The sequence below is a fragment of the Pyricularia grisea genome (genome assembly GCF_004355905.1).
Source record: "Pyricularia grisea strain NI907 chromosome Unknown Pyricularia_grisea_NI907_Scaffold_7, whole genome shotgun sequence".
NCBI lineage: Eukaryota > Fungi > Ascomycota > Sordariomycetes > Magnaporthales > Pyriculariaceae > Pyricularia > Pyricularia grisea.
Window position 1 is genome coordinate 2664814 of NW_022156720.1, and position 12823 is coordinate 2677636.

Genomic DNA, 12823 nt, shown 5'->3' on the forward strand with positions numbered 1-12823 from the left:
TGCTTCCACAAAGTTTATGTATGCCTCGTGATTATGAGATGACACGACAACGAATTAGCTTATCAAAAAGTTTAAAACAGTGACTCCCTAGGTGTCTTGAATCGCTCACTTGTCCACCTATATATTTTGTACAATCAAGTGGGATACTACGGAACTTCGGTTTTTGTTGCTGGCAAACTATCGATGAACAATAGCATCTATTCAACGCTACCATAAATGAATACAAAGCGGTATTCACACAATGCCGCCTTCTTTTTTTCTTCTTCTATTGGATAAGAAGCACACAAAGAACACTTGGATTAAAACTACAAAATGTTACCAGGTAGGGGCGAATTTGCTGGGGAATTTTGTTGAATGAGACAAACCAGAAAAAAAAAAAAAATGGTGGTGGGGGTATCAATGAGCTTTCCCATTCTATAACGATTTGAAAAGAGGCTGGAGAAACATTGAAAAAGAAAAGAATATCAAAAGTGGTTGTAGCGGCTGATGGTGTTGTAAAGCCGCAGAAACAATAAAAAATAAAAAATAAAAAGATTACCATCAAGAACAGGATTGAAAACGCCAAGTGCTTGCTGAATGCCCAGAAAGAGAGTCCAAGAGAAGTATGAGGCGTCGAGAAAGGTGAGAAAAAAAGTCGGCTGCTCAAAATGAAAAGGAAAAGGATAAAAAAAAAATAGAGAGACATGAGAACCCAAGCTCTTGCGCTGAGAGCGCTACTTTCGCTGTTTTCTTTTGTAGTCGCACCGACGTCAAGAAAGAGTCTCAAGAAAGCGTCACCCAAGAAGATCGAGACTCTCATGCTAAGCTTCGGGCTGCGACAATGGGGGCGCGGGGGAGACGCTCCTGCTAGACGCGATGATGCTTGGCGTGGCCGTGCCGGTCGGGCTCGCACATACGCTGTCGCCAGTAACAACGGCCGCCGCAGCGACGGCCTTGCGCGATGCGCGCGCCGCGTTCACCCTCTCGGTCCTGGCGGCGCGTTCCTGCTCCCTCCGCTGGGCCACCTCGCGCTCCGCAGCCACGGCGGCTTGCCTCCGCGCCGCCACTTCCTCTCTCTTGACCAGTCTCCTGAGGCCCTCGGATGCTTGGACCAGACCGTCAATGCTGATGGCGTGGTCCGTCATCTGGTGGTTGATGTACGTGTAGACGGCTGCCGGGGAAGTGCACTGCGTGAGAAGCTGGGTTTCGTTGAGCTTGAGGAGGGCGAGGGCCACTTGGAACAGAAAGGTCGAACCATCGCCCGCCAGGGAGAGGATGACGTCCCAGACTCGGAAGAGGGCCTCGGCCGAGAGGCAGTCAGTGAAGACGGATAGGAACCACTGGAACGTCATCGTCTCGAGATCGATCCCCAGAGCATCGAAGTGCGCCGACAGCCGGGGGAGCACCTCAGCAACGTACTGCCGTAAAACCTGTTGGTCCGCTCGACTGGCTAGCAGCGAGTGGTCGTAGTAGCCCGCGGGAAGAATCTTCTCGACGATGGCAGCCAGGAGCCAGAAAGCATCCTCGGCAGATGGCGTCACGAGCAACAGGTTTGCAGCGATCAGGTTCATGCCTTGACAGTACCCAACCTCGGGATTGCGCCGTGAGTACGCAAGCAGCACCTCATGGAGCCTCTCAACGCCGGCACCCTTGCGAAAGAAAATATTGTCCGTCAGCGTACGGTTGATGTCGGCCCGAATCTGCGTCACCACATCGGCATTGTCCTCGGCAATGGGCCGAGAAACAAGATCATCATAGTAGCCGGGCACTCTCAGCTCCAGGGCACCCGAGCATTCGGCCCAGACCTTGGCACGAAGCGTGACGGGAATGCCGCCGAGAACGAGACTGCGGAACTCGCTCCACTTGGCGCGACCTACTTTGCCCTTGTTTCCAAGATCTGCAATCCCGATCAGCTCCCCATCGGCTAGCTTCGTCTCAGGCATGCGGTGAAAGCGAGCATCTGCAACCGCAGAATCGCCAACCTTGCGCCGCTCCGCGCGCACCTTCCGTTGAAACTCGTTCCAGCGGTCCATGCGCTTCCTCTGCAGATCATCGTGGAGGCTGTTGAGCTGGTTCAGTAGCTGCTTCACTGGCTCGGCCTCATCTCTGACGAAAGTCGCCGCCGGCTCTCTCTCCAAGGTTACCAGTGTCGCGTCGCCCGTGTCGACTGCCGACGTCGGTGTGCTCGCAGGCGGCACAAAACCGCGGTCTTCTGATGTAACTATGCCAGGCAGAGGCAGTCCGGGGGACTTGGGGGCGTCCGGACCCTCGGTCACTTCGATACCCGCAGCGCTTGTAACAGGAGTGTCGGACAGTAGCTCGGTGGTGCGTTCTGCCCCTGACTGAAATGTCACTACCTTCAGGTAGTCGTACCATCTGTAGGCCGACTTGCCTTCCTCGGTAGAAGACGGAGAACCGGGGCGACCTTCGCTAGTGACGTCCCATTTTGAACTGGAACTGTCTTCGGTGATCGTGACCGCCAGGTTTGGTTTACCGTTCTGAAGTAGCTCGACTATGTTGGACGCACTGCCTCTAAACTGGCTGGCCAGCTGCGCCGCCCTCTGCCGCTTCTTACGTTGCTGATCATATATGAAGCCATACCTATCGGTAAGTTCCCCGGAACCCCGGTAGTTATTGTTCAGTTGAGATAGCGTCGGCGGCTGTCCCTCCAACGGGAGGATCTTGTCCATCTCGACCGGGCCGTAGCTCTCCTGACGAGAGATGTTCTCCAAACTCGGGCTTACGACCATCGTATCCCATCGGTCCTCTGGTCGGGTGCGGCCGGTCGCACCAGGCGGCAGGGCAGTCAGTGTACCTGCTGTGACCCTCCGCATCGACATCAGAGATTTTGGCCCACCCTGAGTAGAAACCGCGCGAGCAGAGCCGTTCGTTCTTTGGCTCGATACAGACGAGGTCCGTAGGGATCCGCCGGCTCCAGATCCGGAACTGCCTGCCCTACCACGGCCATCCGCGATCTTGGAGCTGGCGGCATTGTTGCCGGCAACCAGTCGTACCAGGGTCGCAGTAAAGGGCATAGAACTCTTCCTCGCGGGGGTCATGCCGTTGACGATGCTCGAGGCCCGGCTAGAACTTCGTACTGACTCGCCATCGGGTGGCGTGAACAGATCCTCATTCAGCGTCGGGCGCCTGTCGGCCGAGGTTAATGCGCGTACGACCGTCTGCTGGGACCGTTCCTGCTTGGGAGTATCGCCGTTGACACTACCTGCACGACTATTCCTGCCGCTACCGCCGCCGCCCCAAAGATAATCTTTTATCATCTTCATGGTCCCCTTGTTTTGGGCCGGACTGTCGGTCTCGGCAGGAGTAGCAGTACCATTACTAGATGCACGCACCGTCGCATGACCAGCGGCGTAGTCGCCAAGGTCTCGCGAGACGCTGTCTGTCATGGCATCGCTCATCAGATCCGATACTTGACGATTGTGCTGGCCCTTTGCGGCATCGTTTTCGATGGCGCGCAGGCGGGTCTCGAGGTCTAGGGTCGAAAGTCCGCATTCCAGTATGATCTTCCTCAGGGCGCGTTCCCGGTCGCTCGAGCGGATACGCAACGCCGATATCTGTGCGTCCCGCTGGGCCAGGTCTTCGGCAACCTGGCGCACCAGTCCAACGGCGCCATGCTTGGCAATGAGGCGGCCGATGTGCTCATCGTCGGCGAGGTGAAGGGCGCCAGGGATTTTGTTGGGGGTAAGCGGCGGCGCATCGTCGAACAGGGCGTTGCGTGCTTGGCTGAACGAAGATGTAAACGTCGATGAGGATGCCTGCGGGTTGGGCGAGCTGGCCGTCAGACTCGCAACGATGGATGATGCGGCGGATTTTGCCGACGCAACGGCGGTCCTCGGCGGTGAAGGCGATTGTTTGGCCGTCTCATCGGGCTTTTTGAGCAACAGGGACGAGGCACCATCGAGGGCGTCCAGTGAGAGTGTAGGGCGGTCTTCTTCTTGTGGAGATCCGGGCGAGAAAGACGGAAACGAGGTTAGGGACTTGTCCAAGGCGTCGACGGACGATGCCGTGGTGGAGCTGGACGGGTTAGAGACAAGCTTGGCCCTGCGAGAGGCGCGGACGGTAGAGCGATGGCTACTCCGGCTCCTCGTCGACGCGGCCGAGATCTCGGAAAAGGAGCGCTCAAGAGGCGCTATGGGAGACCCGCCGTCCATCGCGCGGCACTGGGAGCACGCGCTGCCATCGATCGACTCGACTCGGCCGTTTGGTTCGTCTGGACCCGTTTGTCTTTTGGGGGTATTCGGTTGCTGGGAATATTTATTGCTGGGGTTTTTTTTTGGGGGGGGGGGGGGGGGGTGTTTGTTTTCTTGTTGTCTTTTTTCTTCGTCTATTCTTTTTGTTGACTGCTTAGTCTCTTAATGAATGACAGTCGCTAAGAGTCTGATCAAATATGGTTATATGTAATCGTCTGCAAGTCAAATAATTTCTTGTCCTTTGTTTGCTCCCCTCTCCCCTTTTTTTGTTCTCTCTCTCTCTCTCTCTCTCTCTTTCTCTTCTATTAGTTAAATTTTTTTTTTCTTCGGTTCGTTGCTTTTTTAGTCGGGCTACTCGCGGCAATCTTTTGATTACCTGCGTTCACCGCGCTAGGAGAGTACTTGTTGCTTTCGTGTATACTTTGGGCCTGTTGGAAAAAGGAGGGGTGGAGCTGGTCTCGTCTGGTCTAGTCGAGAACGTCAATGCGATGCTAAGTTGGCCAGAAAACACGGGGTTTGGGGTGGTAACAGAAAGAACGTCGCAGTACATTACATGACGCACTTGTGACTGCAGGGATCTTATACTAGGCTAGTGGGGCGGCATCGATGCCCAAGGGGGGGAAGAGAAAAAAAGGAAAGTGGAAGGAATTTCCATCTGTTCTTTTATGCATGCTAATGCTTTTCCCGAGTGGGGGATGTGATTCCACCCACCCCAAAATAGGTGCCAAATCAAATCCATCATCCAAATTAAGCCATGGATGGGTTGGTAAAAAAATACGTTGTCGCAAACTGTCCCCAATCAATAACACGCGACGCGTATCTTTTTCTAGAAAAAGAAGGTTTGAATGCAAATTACTCCTTGTTTATGCTGTGTAGTAGTCCCCGTGTCACGACCTCTATCAATCTATCATGGGTTTGAATTTAAATTCATCCTTGAATCAGAGCGCTGCCCTGCTTCGTATAGGTCACCGACGTCTGATTCGTCAACGTTTCCCTTTCTCCATCCCCCTTCGAAACATTGTGTTTCTAATCTATAAACACTTGTAGAATTTGAGCTCCAACCGTACCATCGACACTTGCCAGACCCCACAATCTACTTCATACCTCATACTCCCCAAGAGGCTATTGCGAAGTATCCATGGCATCCGGATCAGCTGCTGCTGCTCGGGCCAATTCCTCAGATGCGGTACCATCCGCAATGGCTGCCAACTTTTCCCTTGCTGCTGCCATCCTTTCCGATTTCCACTTCTCAATCTCCACCCGCAAGTCGTCACACGGAACGATATCTTCAATAGACATAGGCTGCCGAGTGAACGGATCCTTCGGGTCTGAGAGCAGATGCTGCATGATGGTTGAACGGTCCACAATGTTGCCCGACGGTAGCCTCACCGGGTCCTTCATCAGATCGCTCATGAGCGGATCCTCATACTCGGTCGGAATCTCGCCAAAGTCCTGTTCAGCTTGGTCCGCGAGTTCCTTGGCAGCCGCAATCTTGACCGTTAATTGAGCCCACCTGCTAAGCTTTTCCGGGTCTGCGAATCCCCTGTTTGCCATGATGCGCGATGCAGCCGCAAACGTCTCGGGCTTGTATGACCGCCCATCGCCCGCCACCGCCTCGATAAAGGCCGGTTTGCCCCCCAAATTCAGGTAAATGTCCGTAATATCCGCAAGCAGTGTCTTGGGCTGGAAACGGTACTGCTGTGGGTTGTCCACCTTGAGTTTGCTCGACTTGGGCCCCACCAAAAGCTCTAGGTTGTAATCCAACATGCCTGCCAACCGCTGGACGATCTCCGGCATCGTAAAGGCATCATCAAGCGTATCGGTGAAAAGCTTCATCATCGCGACCGTCTGGTTGGTGAGGTGCATGTACGAGGTCGCATGGCCTTCTGTGGTTTGTAACTCGTCCTGCTTCTGCCTCCTTTGCTCTTCCGACATGCCGCCTGCCTCCTTGAGCTCCACCTGAAGCTCATGTATCTTTTGGAATTTGGTCAATGCCTCATCGAGCACATATGTCGCGTCGTTGAGCAGCATGTTGACAAAGTGAACGAAGAAAGGCTTGTTGATCTTGCTTTGTTCCCTCAGCTGCCTCGAGTAGTGGGGATTAGGCCACACCTTCTGGATGATGTAGGATATCTCGTATCGAATGTTGAACTTGTCGTAAAACGCAGAATTCGCTCCAGTGGACTCGCACTCGATGTAAAACTTCATGAGGGCGTGAAGTAGATGGTCGTTGGCGAACTTGGAACTCATCAGCACGTCAGTCATCACACCGCTTTTCCAATGGCGGAAGAACTGCGTCACTCCGAAATAGAGCAGTGTAACCAGGGCTGCCTTCATGTAAGGATTCCGGATGTAGGCCGAAGACTCCAGCAGTGTGACGCAAAGCACTGTCAGTTCGTCTCCAACCGCTGACAAGAGAATTTGTGGCATGGTGCTGCAACAAGTCGGTAAGTGTCTATCCCTAAATAACTAACTGTCATCGACAAAACTCACTTGAAAACGTATTTGAAGTTGTCCAGCACAATCTGCAAGGAATATTCCGGAAGACAGCAAAAAACCTCTGGAGGTGGACTTGCAAGAGGAACCCTTTGGTAAAGTTAGTATCCGTGATGAAACAGTGCCTTCAAAGGGGTCAACAAAGATGCCTGACATACTGTAATCGCTTTTCCGGAGTATAGTCACTTTGGCTTGCGACCCTGAGCAGCCAAACCGTAACATATCTCATAAATGTTATAGATTTCGCCTGCATCTTCTCGTCGGTCAATACACCGTTGGTCGCGTGCTTCATTGCTACGCTCGTCTCCAGGGCCTCGCGGTAACGGGCGGTACGGAGATCGAACGCTGCGAGCTGTGTCGGTCTCTGCGAAGGTGTCCGTCAGCCTCATTTTCCTGTGCAAGCCAGAATTCCACGGGCTGCAGTGAGCCATCATGAATGTGCGTGGTGCTTACAGTGTTGGCAAAGTTCTCCCGCTCTGTCTCAAACTCTTCAATGCTTCTCCTGAAGTTTCTGATGGCCCTGTCCATAGTCTTCATCTTCTCGCTGATCGCCTGGGTCCCGTAATTGTGTGCTGCTAGGCCAAGGAAGAAAATTTCTGAAATGAAGTTGTTGGTTCCCTCCGCTTTCTTGGCGTAGAAGGCGTCGGATTGCTGCTGGTCGGCGTTGAGCTTGGTTTCATCCTTGAGATCCACTCGAGGATTTCGGCGCAGATAGTCGATATCTATGCGACCAACCTTGGAGAATGTCGTGTCCATGAAAGGCTGACATAGCTCATTCACGACGAAAGTCACATTGAGCATGAAACCGTCCGACGAGACCTCCTTCGGGTCAACTTGCATTGCACGTCGTTTATGATTCGAGTTCACCACATGAGCAAACCAGTCGAGAACGCGACCTCTGACCTCCTCGTTTGCCCGTACAAAGTTGTTGATTACGGACATCAGATCGAATTGATGAGCGGATAATGTTACTTGGACGGCATTTTGAGCAGTGCGAACAGCAGCCTCGTTCATGTTGTCTGCGTTGGGAAAGTAAGATTTGGCCATGTCGCTCTGCAACGGGGATAAACGAAAAAAGGGACCAAGTAGTGAGTCCAGCTCGATTCTCGGGGCAGGCGCTTGTTTGTTGACGAAGCGCTCATCCTTGACCAACGCCTGCATTATCTCCTTGTACTTGGAGAACATAATCAGGACCTAACTCGATGGTTTCAGTAACTTTGGCCATGTCGGCAAGCAAGTAGACGTGGTGAAATGGACATGCATACGTTCATGGCTGGTCTGTAATCGTCCCCCATGGTCATATTGGCGACCTTAGCGCTGATATCGACCATTGAGCGGACAAGAATCTCCGCATACGATTCATCCTCGTCGAACCTCGACACAAGTTCGGCGAGGAAGTCTAAACAGACACCAGCCTCATTGTCCATTCCCTTGAGGAGGTACGGCACGAGCGTGTCATGCCTGGGGTTCTCCTCGCGTCTAGATATTTGCAGTGTAGCACAGGTCAGCGAACATACAACCAACAGGGATGGCTGTCAGTGAGCAGCGGTGGATCGTGATCACGAACCCAAACAAATCAGGGACCGTGAGCGCAAATAACGCGTTGCTCATGCATAATCGCCTAGCCTCCTTGACCAGTTCCAATCTTTCAGGTGGCGGGTCACGTTGCATTGCTGGAGATTTGGAGAAGCGGAGTATGCGCTTCCAGCATGGCAATAGGTAATCTAGCAGTGGTTTGTTGTGAGGGAAAGCCGAAGCCGCTTCGAGTATGGTGCCGTCCAGGTTGTCTTGGGACAGCAGAGGCCTCTGACCTTCGGCTTCAGCATTCGCCCCAGCCTCTTGCAATTCGCTCGCGAGGTTTGGCAGGTAGGTCAGAGGGTGACCGGATATGTCAGTCTTTCTACTTGGGTCCAGCGTTACTCTAAAGAAGTGCGAGATGGTCCTATCGGCCCAATCCTCGGGAGACTCCTGTTTCTGCATCTTCTGCGGTCGCACTGCAGGCAAATCAACATCGGATTTTGATCTTTTGGGTATAGTGACGTCCTGAGGTTTGGTACCTTGTGATGCCGGCGTTGCTGGCTGTGCTGCCGTCTTTGGGACAGGTTGGGAGCTGGCTGGCGCTGGCGCTGGCGCTTCAGCAGGTGTTGATGTTTGAGCCCCAGCTTCTGGCGCTTGTCTGCTCTCATTGGCTTGCGAAGTTGATGCCGCCAAAGGCGAAGGCTTTGGGGATTCGTTCTCTTTGGTATCAGACTTGCTTTCTGCCCCCGTTGCGGAGGTAGACGGAGTGGTCGAGGCACCCAGTTTCGCCAGTCGCCGCGCTCGCATCTAGGAACATTGCACGAAATGTTAGATGGGTAGTATATTCGGCCAAAGAGGCTCATGATAGGAACCTCACCTGCTCTGCGGGCGGCAGTGTTGGCTCTGGTTCCTGCTCGTCGGGGCCCATTCTTATGCTCTTTGCGGAGGCGGCGGAACTCGAGATAGTTGGCTCTGTTGGGATAAGTTCCGCTACCGATCACTAGTAATCCAAAACCTCTCGACGGGAAGGAAGGTATCAAAGATTTATGTCGGGTTTATTTTTTTATCTTTTTTTTGCAAGATGATGAATAAAATCAATGGCTGACTGTAAATGGCTCCCTAATGTACTGGAGCCGCTTCTCTGGAATAGTCTTTAGGGTAGGTAAGGTAGGTAGGTAGGCAGGCAAACGAAAGGCTGGGTCTGATGTTACCAATGGCGGGGGTGAACATGGGGAGCTCCTCGGGCCTTCAATCCTTTGGCCTTTGGCCTTTACCCGTGCCCCACTAAGCAGGCAGTTAACAGCGTACAAGTGGGGCCGATCGCGCCCAGAAGCTTTATAATCCATTTCGTCTTCGTTCCGAAACTCCGTGTGAGGCTGTCAAACAGAAAGTAGAGCCTACAAGAAGCCACAAGAACTTTTTACTAGCTACTGGTATTTTGATAGTGATGACCTCTCATAACGGAAGGAATTGAACAAGCCAGGTCATCGTCACCGGTGAAAGTGTGCGTATATGTTTGGGAATTGCTTGCTGTTCTGGCCTGAGCTCCAGTCTTTTACTATTGTAGAAAACATCTATCTGTTGGTATCAAAGTTGAAAATGAACAAGCCCGTATCGTATGCCTCATACATATGCGCCACCTTTTTAACATGAAAAATCATTAGAAATCATTCCAAGAAACAACAGCAACTCATAAAATCATTCTCTGGTTTTAAAAGTGCCCCATGCAAGGAGCCTTATAACATAACCACAGCCAGACCTCCAGCGGGACGCTGATCAAAGACGTGGAGGAGTGATTGCGTGGGGTTGCATCACTCCATAGTTTCCTGTAGAATCAAACATCCTATCGTTGGCACTAGCACCCTGTCCGCTCGAGCCAGGTTCAGGGGCGGCTGCCAAAGTGCCACTTCCAACGGGAGTCACTGCATTTGTGGCAGTGTTGAGCCGATTCATGCTGCCACTGTACATGGATTTTTGGCGAGCGATTACAAATCGCAGATCCATACCGATCCCAGCAATGGCCGTCCGCAGCTCCGTCAGCTGGTCCTGCACAGGCAAAATCTCATTGACAAGCATTTGACTTTGTCTTGCATCCTGCTCGGCCAAACGTCGTTGTAGGCTTTCTACACGCTCCTCGCAGCTTGTCAACCCTGCAAGTATGAAGCCGTGCGCGTCGTTCTGCATGCTGTCGCCACTGTACGCCACGGAAGTTGGGTTCGCCCATGAGGCCCTTGGAGCGTCTCCTCTGTTATTCCCGATTACATTGTCTGCTAGTGAACTAACGTCGCCTGAAGGATGCGCTGCAGAATTGTTACGCCTTGCCGTGCTGGAAGAGGCTTCGGAAACCAATCTGTTCGGTAAGCCTGTAGATCTGAAGGAATGGATGGCGTTTTCGTCAAAGCCTGTGCGATGAAAGCTGTCTTGTCGCTCTGTCAAATATTGAATAATCATCTCTTGCCGTTCAAGCTTCATCTGTTGGCCATCTGCCAAATCTCGAAGTGAAGCCATTTCCCTTCGAAAGCTTTGCTCCATGCGCGCGATGGCGCCAAATGCACAACCGCGCCCATGCTCCCCAATGAGGCAACGTTTTGCCTTGTATGTGCACCCTGCAGCAGCGTGCTCACAGGGTCTCGGAATATCTGGACAGTCTTGCTGTAAATGAACAGCGTATCGATGCCGCAGAACTGAAGCGCAGCAATGTTCGCATTCCCTTGCCGCGCTGGTGCAGTCATTTTCGCAATGATCGTCCGCATCCGAAGCCTCGATGAGGCTAAAACACTGAGGACACTGGACTATCATATGCTTGCAGCCCTCGCCAGCATCCATCCGTGCAACAAGCTTCTGACAAGACGGGGCAGAACATGGCACCTTGGTGTAGTGGCATTCCCTTTCATAGTGCCGCTTTATTGAGCTTCGCGTTTCGACCTTGTTGCAACGCCGGTTCGGGCATCGGACTTGGAGTTCGTCAAGCAGGTTTTGTATGATGCGCGGGGCCGGTCTCGCGGGAAAGCGACCGCGTTCCAGGTCACGAGAAAACGACTTGCGGTCCAGCGGGCAGCACTTATTGCTGTGCTCAAGGAGCCCATCAAAACAACCCGAGCAGAAGACATGACCGCATCTGGTAACAACAGGCATAACCAATGGAGCTTGGCATATGGGGCACCATAAATTCTGACTGACCTCCCCCACGTATTCAAGGGCCGGCCAATCCAAGCTCGGCGGTAGTACTGCCGGCTCTGGCTCGAGAGAGAGAGCTGACTCTGGGGTATGGTTTAGAACTGCCAGGTTGGGATTCTCGTCGCTGTGCGCATAGTCCTCTCGAACCCCACCATCCCAATCTTCACGGTCGGTGCTGGTGGCGATCGGCTCGACGCCATTGTAGTTGTGTTGCATGCGATGGCGACCGGCTGGAGGCAAGAGGCCTTCTTCGGGCGTATTCGGTGGCGGCATGTTGAAGCTCTTGAAAGGACGGCTCCGAGGTGTCGTCGATAGATCCAATATGAATACCTCATATGGCGGGGGTTCGCTATGCAGGTGGTAGCGTATAACAAGCTAAAGCTCCGCAGCTCTGCGGACCGACCCGGATTGCTGGGAGTTGGCAACCTGGAACAAAATTATGGGAAACAGTCGTAAATCGCCGGACTATCGATGCCGTTGGCTCCGGCAGGGGCCAGAGAGCAGCACCGATTCGCAGTAGTAATAAAAATTTTATTCGACGACAAGCCGTACGAAATTTTGGAGATGATGGCAATTAAATGCGAGCCTATACGGCCTGCCGGCTTGGAGAAGGTCGGAAACCCAAAAGTTGACCTCGGATTGGGGACGACGGACGATGGGGCGGTCTGCGATTTCGGATGATAGCCCGTGGAGAGATAGAAGTGGGGAAGCTAATCAATCATCCACAATCCAGCCCTGTGTAAGGTACCTACCCAAATTGCCAACTACTATACCAAGCTTAGGTACCTACCTAGCTTATGTACCTTTCTTTACCTATTTTGTATTGTACTCTTTCCCTCGCCACTCTTCGGGGCGTGTCATTGCTCTGGGTTTGTCACACCTTTTCGCAATTGCCTAGGTAGCAAGCCTAGTCCTAGCGGGCTGCTATTCTGGCAAGCCCGGCAGGCAGGAACGCAAACCATGAGCTGACAGCCCGCGCATGCAGGGTAAGAATCTTATTTCATACTGTTCTTCGTCGTTTCCTATGTACATCTTCCTTTGATACATTCAAATTGGTCACTTGTTTTTTTTTTTTTTTTTTTTTTTTTGTTCACATTATACAAATACAATTGAAACACTTCACGTCAACATTATTAACAACAAAGAGCTCCGAATACTAAAGCAGCTTGCAACTTGATAGCATCAGTCGTTCGCCCCCTCTAACTTGGTTTATTCTGGCTGCGTGAATAAAAGAAAAGATGCGTACGCACCTTGGCACGAAGGCACGCCACCTTGCAGAATAAACGGAAAGCCTCGGCTAGCGACCGAAACGGTGCTCAGACAGACAGACTGAATGCTAGATTTCCATTTCCCAATTCCAGAGCCACGGTCCCGAAAAGGGTTGCACTGTATTCAACGTGCTCTGTCTCCTTGTTTTTCTCTCCCCGCGGTTGAAGCTTATT

The 12823-nt window shown here is 52.5% G+C and overlaps 3 protein-coding genes across 3 annotated transcripts; all 3 read right to left on the reverse strand.

The window, feature by feature from the left end:
- Positions 1-800: 800 nt before the first annotated feature.
- On the reverse strand, positions 801-4151 carry PgNI_09809 (uncharacterized protein; the record flags this gene model as incomplete). The annotated part of the gene is made up of 1 exon (XM_031129791.1): positions 801-4151. The coding sequence occupies one exon, from the start codon at positions 4149-4151 to the stop codon at positions 801-803; it is 3351 nt and encodes a 1116-aa protein (XP_030978036.1).
- An 886-nt stretch (positions 4152-5037) lies between these two features.
- PgNI_09810 (uncharacterized protein) lies at positions 5038-9341 on the reverse strand. The gene is made up of 7 exons (XM_031129792.1): positions 9082-9341; positions 8254-9011; positions 7952-8165; positions 7140-7880; positions 6845-7050; positions 6684-6776; positions 5038-6624 (listed from the first exon to the last, which is right to left on the reverse strand). Exons 1-7 carry the CDS (start codon positions 9130-9132, stop codon positions 5313-5315), a joined length of 3375 nt encoding a protein of 1124 aa, XP_030977581.1. The 5' UTR covers positions 9133-9341; the 3' UTR covers positions 5038-5312.
- A 639-nt stretch (positions 9342-9980) lies between these two features.
- Positions 9981-11654, reverse strand: PgNI_09811 (uncharacterized protein; the record flags this gene model as incomplete). The annotated part of the gene is made up of 1 exon (XM_031129793.1): positions 9981-11654. The coding sequence occupies one exon, from the start codon at positions 11652-11654 to the stop codon at positions 9981-9983; it is 1674 nt and encodes a 557-aa protein (XP_030977559.1).
- Positions 11655-12823: the final 1169 nt, after the last annotated feature.

Bases quoted from the DNA above. Each gene is read 5' to 3' on its own strand.
- PgNI_09810 (XM_031129792.1), bottom strand. From the start codon at position 9,132: ATGGGCCCCGACGAGCAGGAACCAGAGCCAACACTGCCGCCCGCAGAG. The intron at 9,012-9,081 runs GTGAGGTTCCTA...CAATGTTCCTAG, and splicing joins CACTGCCGCCCGCAGAGCAG to ATGCGAGCGCGGCGACTGGC. The intron at 6,625-6,683 runs GTGAGTTTTGTC...GACTTGTTGCAG, and splicing joins AACTTCAAATACGTTTTCAA to CACCATGCCACAAATTCTCT.